Below are 13,914 nucleotides of genomic sequence, written 5' to 3' on the forward strand. Positions count from 1 at the left end.
AATGAAAAGGCCGTTGAGCAACTTCAAAGTATAATTCGGTTTCTAAGCAGCATTTACAGAGATACAGCTTCAGGGAGTGGTTAAAAAAGTCAACTGAGTTCCTGAGAAATCTTCATTTCCAAACTATTTCCCATGGAAGATGCAGTATGCTCCTCTTGAAAAGTACAGGTAATAGGGGGTTTCCAGTCCTCAAGGTATAGAGCAAAGATCCCCAAAGCAGTACCTGTGGGTACCATGACACCTGTGGATGGGGTTTTATTTTTATTTAATTATGTTATTTATAATCTGCCTTTCTCACTGACTCTCAAGGGAGATCACACAGTGTAAGTCAATATGGTCAACAACGGGGACGTTCAATAAACGATACAATAGGATTTGCATTGCAGGAATGTGAAAAGCAACATAAAATCCAAATACAGGAATAAAGAGATGAAACACCGCTGAAACAAAACATAAGTAATTTGAATTTCTGGGCCCCCGTTTGCTCCTTCCCCAAAGCAAAGAGCCAATTCTGGCTCTCCGCATCGCTGGAGCAGGAAAACCCAGAAACAACTGATTTCGCAGGAGGACGATTCTTGGCTTGCAACGTCCCAACGTTCTGTGACTGGCCCCGGTTCACCATGGCAGCCATGTTGAGGTGAGACACGTTCCCCGCTGTCAACATTCTAAAGAGGCCTAACAAGCTTTAACAGGACTGGGGGCTCCTGGTTTAAAGGAAAGATTTAAAGGAACCAGCTGGAGACAACAAAAATTAACTACCAGAAAGGTTTGAAGAGGGGTTCTGGTGCTGCTTGCCCACTTGTTCTACCTGCCTTCCATACCCTCTAACCCATACTATTCCAAATCCACAATATTACAAAAATGCAAATCATGAGGCAAATTCAGCAACGATTTCAGAAGCAGAGTAAGGCACAACGTTAATCCCTGCAGCTGTACCAGTTTGCATGTCACAAGGGTCGATTAGAAATACAAAAAGCTGCAACAATAGTGGTCTTCATCTCCTAGTCCGCTGGCTGGGAGGGACCATCTTAGCAGCAACACTGCGTTCTTGGCCAGTCTGAAAGCCTTAGCTCAGCCTCTGGCATGCTTCAAACACAAATGGCTAATATGCTGGATACCAGGGTTAGGATACCTTCTGGACTGGGGCAGGAGAGCTGCGGTTCCAGCCATGACATTGATTCAGGTTGATACCCCCTCCTCTCTCCAGCCACTCTCTGCCGCCTCATCCACTAACTAGAGTAAATCTGTGCACTCTGTAGCCCCCCCCCCCCCGCCGCCCCTTCTCAAGGCAACCACAGCCTACCAGCTACCCAATGTGGCCCGCCTGGTGTTTGAGAAGCACCACGCTTTCACAAGACTCTGAAAAGCCCCTTCCTCTGTGGCTGGTATATGGAGCCCCTAATGAGCCCCTACACATGACTGGGGGTGGGGGCGCAAGAGCTGCATTTGGCTCGGTGCGTCAGAAATTGCACCAAGTTGGGACTCGCATCAGAGCTACTTCAGGAAACTGCGTGTGTGTTGCTGCACAAGCCGGACGTGCACTTATTTGGGGCACATCTGCCAAACAGACCGAACACTAATCCCTTGATAATCTTTCCTAGTAGGGCTGGGGAACGGACCTGCCTATCTGGAGCAGGTCAGAAGGCCTGAGTTATAAAGGGGCTGGGGCAAAACTTCCACTGAGGTTTTGGAATCCTCCTGCCCACTGGTGACCTGTAGGCTTTTGAGGTGGAAAGGGGGGAGGCCACTGGGAGGGAAAAGCCGCTGGAACAGTTTTCTCTGTACCCTAAGATACGACAACTAAAATCAGGAAAGCCACATTGTGTACGCTCATGAACCATTTTGGCTCCTACATGAAGCTGACAGGGCAGACCTATATAGGGCAAAGCAGTTCCTTATCATCACAGCTGCAGGTAGAAAAACAAGGGTTTGAATCCTACCACTCTGCTCAGCAGAATCCGAAGCCTTCCTCCGGACTAAGGAGCCAAGATGGTGGACAAGCCACTTCCTTCAGAGGAAGGCTTTAGACTTTGGTAAGCTGAGTGGCAGGATACAAGGCAGTGAAACCTGAACTGACCCAACCCTCAGTTTTCTTAAAATTCTTAGGGAACTATGTCTGCAGACAGGCAGATGACTTTTAAAAATCACTCCCACGGATCCAAGGTGTGGTTGTTATACAGCAAGGCATTCTTAAGAAAACACAGCAAGAGTGAGTATATTGAAAGCAAAGAAATGTAAGAATCAAAGCCCCAGAAGGACACGAAATCATACAGAGGTTCTTGTCAACTGTTATCAGAACAAATCAAGCAAAATAAAAAGCCACAAGAAACGCTTGAAGGGGAAAGGGGGAAAAATGGCCACCCACCTACACACCTTGATTTCTGGAACGCGAACAGTCCTGATGTGGAAACTCAAATCTGCTGGTTCCTCACCTGGGAGAGCATCTGATGATATTAATACGGTTCAAAGCAAATAATTACACTGGAAGGGACTATCAGCAGCACAAAATGGAACACTTGCCTTGGAGATTTCATACGGGAAACCTTCTCAAATACAAAATCTCCTTTTCTGCAAGCAGAAGGAAGAATTCCCCATGTATAGCACAAGCATGAAAGTGACTAAACATAACCACACAACCAATGGGTGGCTTGAACCCGTGTTTGACCACCAGTAACAGCCCTCCCAAAGACCTATTTAAATCAGGTTTCCATTCTTGCACGCACAAGGTAGTAACAGTGTGCTCATATACCACTCTTCTGGGTAGATTAGTGCCCCACTCAGAGCAGTGAACAGAGTCCGTGTGGTTATTATTCCCACAATACAGCTGGGGAGCTGGGGCTGAGAGGAGTGGATTACCCAAAGCCCCCTGCTGAGCTCATGGCAGTAGTGGGATTCAAACCAGCAGAGTGCTGACTCGCAGCCCAACCACTTAACCACTATACTACAGCAGCTCTCTGATGAATGTTTCTCAAGCTCGCTTCCATTGAGCAATGAACACTTCTTTAAATTGTTAAAAGACACTCTGGACTTTGTTCTGCACAGCATTTCACCACGTTTTCAAGTGGGACAAGCCTGGGTAGTCGGAGGCTCAAACACAGAAATCTGACAGCACCCCCACCCCTCAGTCCAGGGACTGCCACAGGTTTATAAAGAGCACCAGGGGCAGAAAAGGGGAATGGGGCTTAGCTAATATTGGAGGAAGTGACAGCTGTGCTCCTTGCCCCACGAGAATTATTTCCTGTATAGCATGTCTGTCTTCCACCATGAAGCTCAAGGTGGCTTACAGAGGATTCCCCAAGCCTCCCATCCAGGCACTTAACCAGACCCAAAGGTGCTTAACTTCAAGAAGGCTGCAGAACCACATGCTTTTAAACCTCTCTCTGACCCAGCCCGTTCACTTCCCGACAGCCAAGGAACTCTGATGTGCGCAGAAATGATGTTCTTGGAGGAGGCAGCCGCGGGCCACTTCAGGTGTGGCATCCCTGCTCATCCCCCTGACCTGCATGAAGCAAAGCACCCCGGCTGTACTTGTCGTCCGCTGGATTCCTCGTTCCAAGCAGGGTAAAAACCAAACAGAACAAATATTAACTGCAGCCAAATGGCGTCATGTGCAACCGTCCAAGCAGCATAACTTTTCTCTGAGCTTCTGGAACCACTTGCTTTCAAATCCTGCCATCAATGCCGTCATTAGGGAAGTCAAGGATGAAGCTCCTATGCATTTCACCTCTCCCTGGGCATCCTCCTTGAGTTTTTCAGGGGTGAGATCCTCCCCCATAACCTGCAGGGAAAGGGGGGAAACTATTAACTAGTAAGCAAACGTTAGTCCTTGCCCAAGTAGGAGGAGATCCTACCAAATACTTACCAAACATTGGCTACGGTCCAAAGAACTGCAAGATGTAGCTCACTGCCTGAGAAACAGCTTAGGTCTAAGTTTCTCAGATAGCAACCCACTCCTCCCAGAAGCTGATTTGTTTTTTAACCCTCTAGTGAATTTCAGGTGTAGTTTGGGCCACTGTATGAGAGCCACTGTTCAAAGAAAGAAAACCTGTGGAGACCGGGCTATTGGCAGGGGCTGAAAAATCTGCAGGGACTACCTGTTTGTTTTCAGGCACAATTCAAAATGCTGGCACTGACTTTCAGAGCATGGGGCCACGATACAGGAAGGACCACCTCCTCCTGTACTGCGCGACCCACTAGCTCCCACTCGAGTTGCATCCACCTGCAGAGCTGTTTCAGTGGTGGATCCTATGCCCTTGGGACCTGCCTGGCTTTTGTTTACTCTCTTTCAGGCACCAGGCTACAACATGTCTCTTTACACGGGCTTTTAACAGAAGGATACCATCCTTCTCATTTGTATTTTCATGGCTTGATTGTAGATGTTTTTTATGCCCCTGGTGAGTGCTTGGCTTGTTTTACGTTGATTTTAGTGCTGACAATTTTGTTTCTTTTTATGATTGTACTGTTTTCATTTTGTAACTTGTCTTCAGAACATCTCTGGAGAGGCAGAATATTCATTTTGCCAACAAAGAAATCTCACAGCTATGACCCTCTAGGCATGCATTTTAATTGTGGCTAGCAGCAGCAGAACAGGTCAAGTTTTACAAACTATGAACAAGCTTACAGAATACAATTTTTCATTAATAAAACACGCACACCTTCTTGAATCCTCTTAGCTAAGAGGTTCTGTGCTCTGCATTCCCAGACCTCCAAACCAAGACCCTGGTTCTTTCAGTAATTTGAGTTATTTGAGCTATTACCAGCTGCAAAACAAGGATAAAACCCGATTGGCCTTCCTTAATGGCATTGCATCTCGATGTACCATCCCAGACAAATTACTCCAACCTTTGGGAAGCAATGTTGATTTAAGGGAATGGGTATACAAAGAGGATGCCCTAATTGATAAATTTTTAATCAGTAAAACAAAATTTGCCCCATGGTACAAAACCATCAAAAAAGACCCACATTAGAGCACGTTATCTGACTGATATCACAGTCTATAAGCTTAGGGTAGCATTTACATCATTACGCTTCCAGTCCATGCCAACTGAGATGCTACTCGGGCAATTCAAAAAAAACCCCATCGATCAGCGGATATGTATCTGTGGAACCTCAAGTGAGGACTTACCACACTATGTTTTAAATTGTCCCTTATACCAGGAACCACGGGGAAAATTTCTCGCTAATATTTTATCTGGTCTCCATCTTCTGTCTGACTTTGATAAATCAAATTTTATTCTTTCAGATACAGACCCTTTTATTTTGAATAGGATGGACCTCTATGCCCTGGCTGCTAGGAAAATAAGGGCAAATGTGGTAGCCAGGAGAGTAAACACCTGACACAGATTAGAAACCGTTCGGTTTTAATGTTGTTTAATGTTTATATTTTAGGTAAAATGCATTTTAGAGTAATTTTATTTTTATCTATGTAACTATATCTGTATTCTTGTATCTTTTTGCTGTTTTGTAATGAATGATTTTAGATTGTGAAGGCCTATGGCCACATACAATACATTCGCATTTGCATTTACTGCATAATGATTCTCTCTTCAGCCCTGATAGTATTTATACTACCATGTTTCCTCTACAAACATGATGGCTAGCATCTTGTTTCTCCTCTTCTCCAATTAAGTCTGGGATTCTTGTATTATTCCCAGCACAAGAATGTTTTGGGCAACTGTATGCAGATTTAGTCTGCCAATGTTGAAGGCCAAATACAGAAATTCTTATCAATGATTTGATTTTGATTTGATTTATTACATTTGTAACCCACTCTCCCCACAAATGAGCTCAGAGCGGATAACCTGAAACATTACATTTACATTAAAACTGTAACATTAAAACCACAATAAATAACAGTTCAGTCATAAAAATGATTCTAGATGGCAGCCCATTTTTCCCATAGCTGCAACAGGGTACATACAGACAGGGCTGTGCACATTTAGCATTTCTGAGCTGCATACCAGTCACAATGTGAGTGCAGAATATCACACCCCAAAACCTCAGTTTTCATGCTGAAGAAAGTGTCTAGCTCTTAAAGCTGTGAAAGTTAGGTTGTAAACACAAATGAGACATCTTGTTATCAGCAGGGCCTTGTTCTATATGGCACGAGCTATTTACTTCTCTCTCCAGCTTGCAAGAGAAAAGAAATTATGGGGCTATGTCCACACCTGCTTGATCTGAATAATTTATTCAGGTCCTGTAATTAGCATAGCTCTGTACAGAATCACCACTCACCTCGGTCATCAAAAACAAAACATCTCTGCTCAGTCCAAAAGATGCAACTTTGCCTTCAATTCCCTGCTGCATTTTTAAGTTACTCTCCAAAGCGAAGGAAGACTGATGCAACTCGATGAGCTGAAGCAGGAGTCTGGCAACAACAACAACAAAAAAGGACATACATGGTAGGATCCAAAGAACTTTGACAGTCAAAAACCAGCATAAAGAAGCAACAAATTAAAAGGTTTGTTATCAGTGGTGGGAGATTTTCTGGGCAGTTTACATAGGATCCACTCCAACTGAAGTGGATTTGTAATCTGCTATTTATTTGCAATAGACAGAATCAGCAAGTTTTATATGGCATTACAGAAGTAACCACATAGGCAGTCCTACTCCTAAAACTCATCCCCCCTCTAAAACATATCCTGAGCAACCCTGAGAACATGGAAGTTCCAAACTCTGCCCCTACCCATGATAGCTTATTCAGGCTTCACTCCTTTTGTCTGTAGGGGTACCTCCCATTGAAATACCATAAAATACAGGTCATCAGATTGAGGACCTCTGGCTGCTGCTAACCACTCATTATGAATGATCATTTCACTAATTTTCTTCATTTATACTCGGCCTTTCTCCCCAATGGGGGTCCAAAGTGGCTTACATCATTCCCTCCTCATCCATTTTATCCTTTCAACCATCCTGTGAAATAGGCTAGGTTGAGTGCATGAGAGTGGCGCAAGGTCACCCAGCAAGCTTCCATGGCAGAGTGGGGGTTCGAACCTGGATCTCTCAGATCCTAGTCTGACACTCTGACTGCTGCATTAGATTAAATGGTAAGGTTCTGCCCAGGCTCATAAATAACAGCTTGCTGGGTCATTTGTGGCAAGGAAGAACTAGCCTTGGGCTACCCAACAGGGAAACTTCAGCAAAACAAGAGCTGGATCCCCCACCCACCCCCTTCACACACAAATCGTTTCTCAAAGCCCCCGAAGTACAACGACAGGCACAGGTACATATGAACACAGGCAGCAAAATGTTTTGTAGGCTGCTCACTCTTCTGAGCTCATCTGCTGTACTAGACCCTGAAAGAGGGTGATCTCTTCGTTTACATGTCAGAGTTAACACAGTTCTGCAAACGTTAAAGCATGTGGTTGCATGGTACCTGATACAGCCACCCGGCTGAAGTTAAGTGGGTCAGCTGAATGCCTGAATGGGAGACCTGCATAAGCCACCTTGAGTTCCACAGAGAAAGGAAGGTGGAGGGGAAATGCATTTGCGAGAATTAAAGTAAGAATGAAAATGCTATAAAGCCAGTTTGGTGTAGTGGTTAAGAGCAGCAGGACTCTAATCTGGAGAGCCGGGTTTGATTCCCCACTCCTCCACTTGTAGCCAGCTGGGTGACCTTGGGTCAGTCACAGCTCTCCAGAGCTCTCTCAGCCCCACCCACCTCACAGGGTGATTGTCATGAAGATAATAATGACACACTTTGTAAACTGCTCTGAGTGGGTGTTAAGTTGTCCTGAAGGGCGGTATATAAATCAAATATTATTATTATAAAGATGCATTTATTATTGATATTTGGTACAGTACCTTGCTCTAACAAAGGAGGCACACGCATATATCCAAATGTCTTCCTGTCCCATGGTACCAAACGTAATACTTTCCACTGTGGGCTGGGGCTCCAGTTTTCCCAGGCTGTCAATGCACGCCTCTGCCCTTTGGCTTTCCTCACTAGATGCAAAGCTGCCATTTGTTTTGGAGGGAGGCGGCAAAGAGAAATCCTTCCTCCAAGTGTGTTTTTTGCAATGCTGAAAGCCAGTTTCATTTCCAAGGGACTCTGATAAAACCACATTTGTGGAAGAACCATTGCTTTGTGGGAGATCAGCTTCTGATGCTAGCAGTGGAAAAGGTAAAAGGCTCATATAAGCCTCGGCTAGCAACTTCCAGTATTCGGGGTGAAATGGGTGTAACGAAATCAGTTGTTGCAAACACTCAATTATTTTTTCGGTATGGTCCACAGTGCGGTATATGGTTAACTGCAGGCCCAGCACCGTCGTTACGTGGTCAGTGTTTGTCGCTCCATTTCTCTGGAAAGGAAAATCAGAAGGGAACAGGATAGCCTTTTTATGAAACAATTTTGGGGATAGGTGGGTGGAGAAACAAAGAGAGGAATATCTCCCTGAATCAACTCCCATTTGAAACTCTTAAATACAGCTGCCAAAAATTAGCACAGCTAGGAAAGCATCAGATTGGTCAGATTGGATCCTACCAGCTTTTCTGCTGGCTCAAGAGTGGTGGCAGCGGTGGAAAGTACCCTCAAGTAATAGCTGACTTATGGTGACCCCTGCTAGAGTTCTCAAGTCAAGAGGCTAACAGAGGTGGTTTGCCATTGCCTGCTTCTGCAACCCTGGTCTTCTTTGGAGGTCTCCCATCCAATTACTAACCAAGATCTGGGGTTCTGAGATCTGATGAAATCAGACTTGCCTGGACTATCCAGGTCAAGGCAGACAGAGGAGTGCTCCCCTTTTAATCTTCCAACAGGCTATACCTAAGATTTTGGGACTAGCATGAACAAAAACCCACACTGGATGAGACTGCAATGAAGAAGGTAATCAGCCAAGACTGCCCCTTCTTCCTCTTGCATCAGCAATATTGCTACACCAAATCCACTGAACCCAATTTAAATTGCTCCACCTGGTAGCTGCTGCCATGTTCTGACTATGTTTCTTGTATGTGCAAACCAAAGAGACTCCATTTTAATCCTGTCAGTGTTTTAAGTGCTTCTTTTGCAGGTGGTAAGCAGTTCAGTAGAAGATATCTTAGAGAAGAGGAATGTTATGACTACAACCCTTCCAGCCTTGGGAAACTTTCACTTTCTCAGCTCCGAGCCGCTTGTTTTGAGAACTGTCTGACATTAAAAGTTGCAATCCACACTACCTCTTGCAATGAGACAAGAATCCATTGATTTCAAAAGATTTACTGAATATAAGCAACCATTATAGTCCACTATCCAAGATACTAGGATCTTGGCTGATACACTAGTATTGTTACGAATGACAAGCAAAGGCTAAGGTACAGAATAGCAAATCCCTGCAGGCCCCATCCTCCCCCCATAGTTCTCAAAACAAGCGGCTCGGAGCTGAGAAAGTGAAAGTTTCCCAAGGCTGGAAGGGTTGTAGTCATAACATTCCTCTTCTCTAAGATATCTTCTACTGAACTGCTTACCACCTGCAAAAGAAGCACTTAAAACACTGACAGGATTAAAATGGAGTCTCTTTGGTTTGCACATACAAGAAACATAGTCAGAACATGACAGCTGCCACCTTATTATTATTATTATTAGTAGTAGTAGTAGTAGTAGTAGTAGTAGTAGTAGTAGTAGTAGTAGCAGCAGCAGTAGCAGCAGCAGCAGCATCATTATCATCATCATAATCAACAGCAACAACAATAACAACAACAATAACAACAACAATAAGATTTATAGTCCACCCTCCCTGCAAGCAAGCTCAGGGCAGATTACAGCATACAAATAAATACAATAAATAAAATAGTAAAATCGCAAGAATCACAAGATCCAAATTCAGTGGCATAAAACGTAGCTCCACAACATAAATTCCTGGTATGACCATGTATTGAAAGCACAGAGCAGGTGACTTTTCTCTGTCATTGTAGGGGCCTCCTACAATTGATATCATGAGAATAGCAGCAACAGAAATACAAATAGTAGCTATAAAATGGGATTGGGAACGATTGTAATTCTCCAGAAAATTAAGAGATGTGCCCATTAATGGCAAGCCTATAAAGAGGAAGGGAGAGGCAGTGATATGTAGTGGTCAGAGCATCAGTCTAGGAATCTGAGAGATGTGGGTTCAAATACCCATTGAGTCACAACACTCACAGGGTCACCTTGATTCAGTTATTGTCTCTCAGACTTGCCTACCTCACAGGGCTGTTGTGAGAATAAAAAAGGGAAGGAAAACTGTATATCCTGCCCAGAGTTCCTCGGACAGGAATGAAACATGCAAGCTAGGTAGACTGAAAAGGGAAAACTACCTACCAGCACCTCTGCAATCTCTAAAGCTTCCTCATGTCGCCCCAGATGAGCCAGACAGCGAGCCTGACTCTCTTGTACGTCTCTTCTCATGGCTATGTTGCTGGAGGGCAGCAGGGTGAGGCAGCTGGAGTATTCACGTAGAGCCTTCTGAAATGACAGTTGCAAAGACTGTGAAAAATGGAGCCGACAGGGATTTTGTATAGAACAAAAATAAAGCCGGATCAAGGCATTCTAGCACGGTAACAACCTGATAAGCTTAAAAAATAAGGAGCAAGCTTAATCACCAACCCAGCATTCAAAATACACGCTTCCGTTTGTGGATGTGGAGTGTTCATTGTCCCAACACTTTGAGAAAAGTGAAGAATACAAGATTTAAATATGGAACACAATGAAAGAAAAATAAATAAATAAGCAATTTGGGATGGATTTCATCACCTGCCTGAGAGCAGATCAAGAACAATCCAGATATTGGAGTCTTTACATCACCAAACAGGTTGCTAAGGATTTCTTAGCTACTATGAGGATCTGTGGGGTGTTGGATAATTTACTAGATCTAAGTTTAAGTTTATTTATTTGTATAATTTTTGATGTGTATATTTGGCTAGTGAGTTATATAGCACTTTAGACTTTTGATTGTAATAAATGCTTAACAATGGTTCTTTTGATTTGATACTCTTCAACAAGCCAGACAGCAGTCCTAAGATTTAGTAGAGAAAAAATATGAACACATGGGTGTGTGAAAATACCTTAAATTCTTGCTGATTATATGCCAAATCCCCTCTGAATTTTTTTACATTGATACTTTCAGCCTCATCCTCGCAGGTTGTTTCCTCATAAAACCACTGTAAAAAAGGAGAAACAAAAAGGGTTTTAAGTATTAATTATAAACACTAGAATGGTTGGAGACTGACCATTTTAGAGAACTGAGAATGGTTTGGGAGAGACAGCAACATTACTTGCAAGGTGTACAAAAATATTGCTTTTATTTCAGTGTTATGAACATTCTGTATCAGCGTCTATGACCGAAGAAACAAGGTTTCTTTTGAAATGCTTTTCAACTCTCTGGGAAAACAACAGTCCTGTCATCTGTCTCCAACTGAGCTGGGTTGAACTTGCCATTTTCTTGCCAATTCAGATGGTAGACAGGTTAAGTAAACAGGGACAGAATGCAACACGCAATGCAGCTGTTGAAAACAGAATGCTGACTTAGGTGGGCCTTGAGTTGATCCAGCCAGACGCTTTCTCCATTTATATTTCATTGCAGAACAGCAACTACCACAGGCACTTCTTTTTACCGACAGCTTGGTACTTAAACCTATTAAATAAATATCTCGAGTTACAGTTAAACCAACTGTCCAGAAACTAACTTTGCCAGACAGATATTTTGAGGTAGGTTAGACTGAGAGAGGACTGGCCCAAAGATCACCTTGTAAGAATAGCTGCATTGGGACTGGGCTCAGGTCTCAGTTTGGCACGACAACCCACTGTACCGTATAAGCATGACACCGCCTGGGTGACCTTGTGCCACTCGCCCAGTTTAGCCTACCTCATAGGGCTGTTGTGATGATGACATGAATTGACCAGTAATGGGATGGAGGGGAGAAAGAATAGCCCCCAAATCCGCTTCAGTGAAAAAAGGGGGTTGCTAACTTCCAGGTGGTGGCTTGAGATCTCCCGGGATTACAACTGAATTCCAATTCACAGAGATCAATTCCCCTTTGGAGGGTGGCCTCTATGGCATTCTATTCTGCTGGGGCTCCTCCCCTCCCCAAACCCCGCCCTCTCCAGGGTCTGCCCCCAAATCTCCAGGAATGTCCCGGCCTGGAGCTAGCAACCCTAGGCCCTCCCTCACCTGAGGCTCGCAGCAACGGGCGCTGTAGGCGGGGAGAAGTGAGGCCGGCCCCTTCTTCCCCCGGCCACCCCCCTCAAACACCGACTCCTCGAACTCAAATCCCCAAGGCAGCTCCATCCATCCGCCTTCGAAAGACGGAAAGGAGGACGAGGAGAAATAAGCGACGCCGGAGGCTCCGCTGCTAGAGCGGCCCCTTCTGGTTTACAGAAGACAAGACGTTGCAGGCTAGAACGACCCGCTCAATTCGCGACCCCCTCCCAGAGATGTGTGGAATAGACCCTTGGGACGATAGAGGTATGGAGTTGACGTCACTTCCGGGATTCCAACGAATGCCGTCTTCAGCCATGATTTTCCATAGAGCCGCATCGCTCTATCCTTTGACTTCTCTATGGTGAACTTCCTCTGTGTCACCAGTCTCTATTTCATCATATATTTCATCATGTCACATTATCTATAAATAGAATATAATAAATAATAAGAATCAAATATGATGTAATTATAATTATATGATGTAATTATTAGATGATATAATTATAATGTCCATAAATATAAGATAACAATATAAATAATTATATCATAGAATCATTGGATTAGAAGGGATCGCCAGGGTCATGTAGTCCAACCCCTTGTACAGTGCAGGAAAATCACAACAGCAGTTCACAACGATTATATCTATAAATATAATTAACAATAAAATAAAATATAAATAATTACAGATATTATCTAATATAAGATCCAATAATTATAGATATTATCTAATATAAATAATTATAGATAATATTATCTAATATTATACACATTTGCAATGGAGCCTGTCGAGAACGGAAACGCTGTTCGATGATAGACATGGAACCCTCCGGCCATGGTTTTTTGCCTTTAATCGGTACGCTGGAGCCTGCACTTCCGGTCGAAACATGGAATCGCTCAAGCTTCCAATCCAAAGTAACGAGGACTTTCACCATAGAGAGGTTCAAGGGATAGAGCGGCATCCGTAGGGACCTGGGCCAGCGCCATGGCGGCTTTCCTTTTTCACCGGACGTTCGTGCTGTTCGAGGAGAGCGGCTCTTTTCTTATCTCCATGGCAACCCCAGTCACGCTTCCATTGCCTGTTTCTTTTGGCAAAGAGAGTCAGCCTGCGCTTATGTTCAGGGAAGCCCAGGCGCAGCCTCTTTTGTAATGTGGCCTGAGCTGGGGGAGGCTACAGAATGGGCGGACAGCAGGTCCCCACGTTGGGCGAGTCTATGGTTGCCAGCCTCCAGGTGGTAGCTGGAGATCTCCCGGAATTGCAACTGATCTCCAGGCAACAGAGACCAGTTCCTCTGGAGAAAATGGCTGATCTGAATGGTGAACTCTGGCATTATACTCCACTGAGGCCCCTCTCCTCCCCAAACCCCGCCCTCACTAGGCTCCACCCCCAAATCTCCAGGAATTTCTCAACCTGGACCTGGCAACCGGAGTCACTTCCTCAGGGTCTGGTGAACATGAAGTGGATAGGAAACAACAACTGTGGGACTACATTGTCAGTGCTTCAAAATCCATGGCACCACCACCTAACCCATGAAACAAATTTATAGATTGATAGGACTGTATGGATTCCAAATGTTATGGAATGACAACTGTTGGAAGTCTGGAATTCCCCACAGGGCAAGTACTTCACAGAGCTCACATTTAATTTACAGGATTTACTGCCACATGTAACAATGCTTTCAAAGGGCAATCAGACAGAATAGAATAAGAAATAAAAATCCAATCTCAAAACCTAAGGTCAATGCAGGGTGATGAATCCTAAATCAGG

The 13,914-nt window shown here is 44.2% G+C and overlaps 1 protein-coding gene across 1 annotated transcript; it reads right to left on the bottom strand.

Moving 5' to 3' along the window:
* On the bottom strand, nucleotides 1-12,397 carry C7H8orf76 (chromosome 7 C8orf76 homolog). The gene is made up of 6 exons (XM_054984366.1): nucleotides 12,120-12,397; nucleotides 11,014-11,109; nucleotides 10,271-10,414; nucleotides 7,804-8,300; nucleotides 6,235-6,367; nucleotides 1-3,778 (listed from the first exon to the last, which is right to left on the bottom strand). Exons 1-6 carry the CDS (start codon nucleotides 12,234-12,236, stop codon nucleotides 3,605-3,607), a joined length of 1,161 nt encoding a protein of 386 aa, XP_054840341.1. The 5' UTR covers nucleotides 12,237-12,397; the 3' UTR covers nucleotides 1-3,604.
* Nucleotides 12,398-13,914: the final 1,517 nt, after the last annotated feature.

The sequence above is a fragment of the Eublepharis macularius genome, chromosome 7 (assembly GCF_028583425.1).
Source record: "Eublepharis macularius isolate TG4126 chromosome 7, MPM_Emac_v1.0, whole genome shotgun sequence".
NCBI lineage: Eukaryota > Metazoa > Chordata > Lepidosauria > Squamata > Eublepharidae > Eublepharis > Eublepharis macularius.

Bases quoted from the DNA above. Each gene is read 5' to 3' on its own strand.
- C7H8orf76 (XM_054984366.1), bottom strand. From the start codon at position 12,236: ATGGAGCTGCCTTGGGGATTTGAGTTCGAGGAGTCGGTGTTTGAGGGG. The intron at 11,110-12,119 runs GTGAGGGAGGGC...CCTTTTTTACAG, and splicing joins CCCGTTGCTGCGAGCCTCAG to TGGTTTTATGAGGAAACAAC. The intron at 10,415-11,013 runs GTATTTTCACAC...CTGTCATTTCAG, and splicing joins ATAATCAGCAAGAATTTAAG to AAGGCTCTACGTGAATACTC.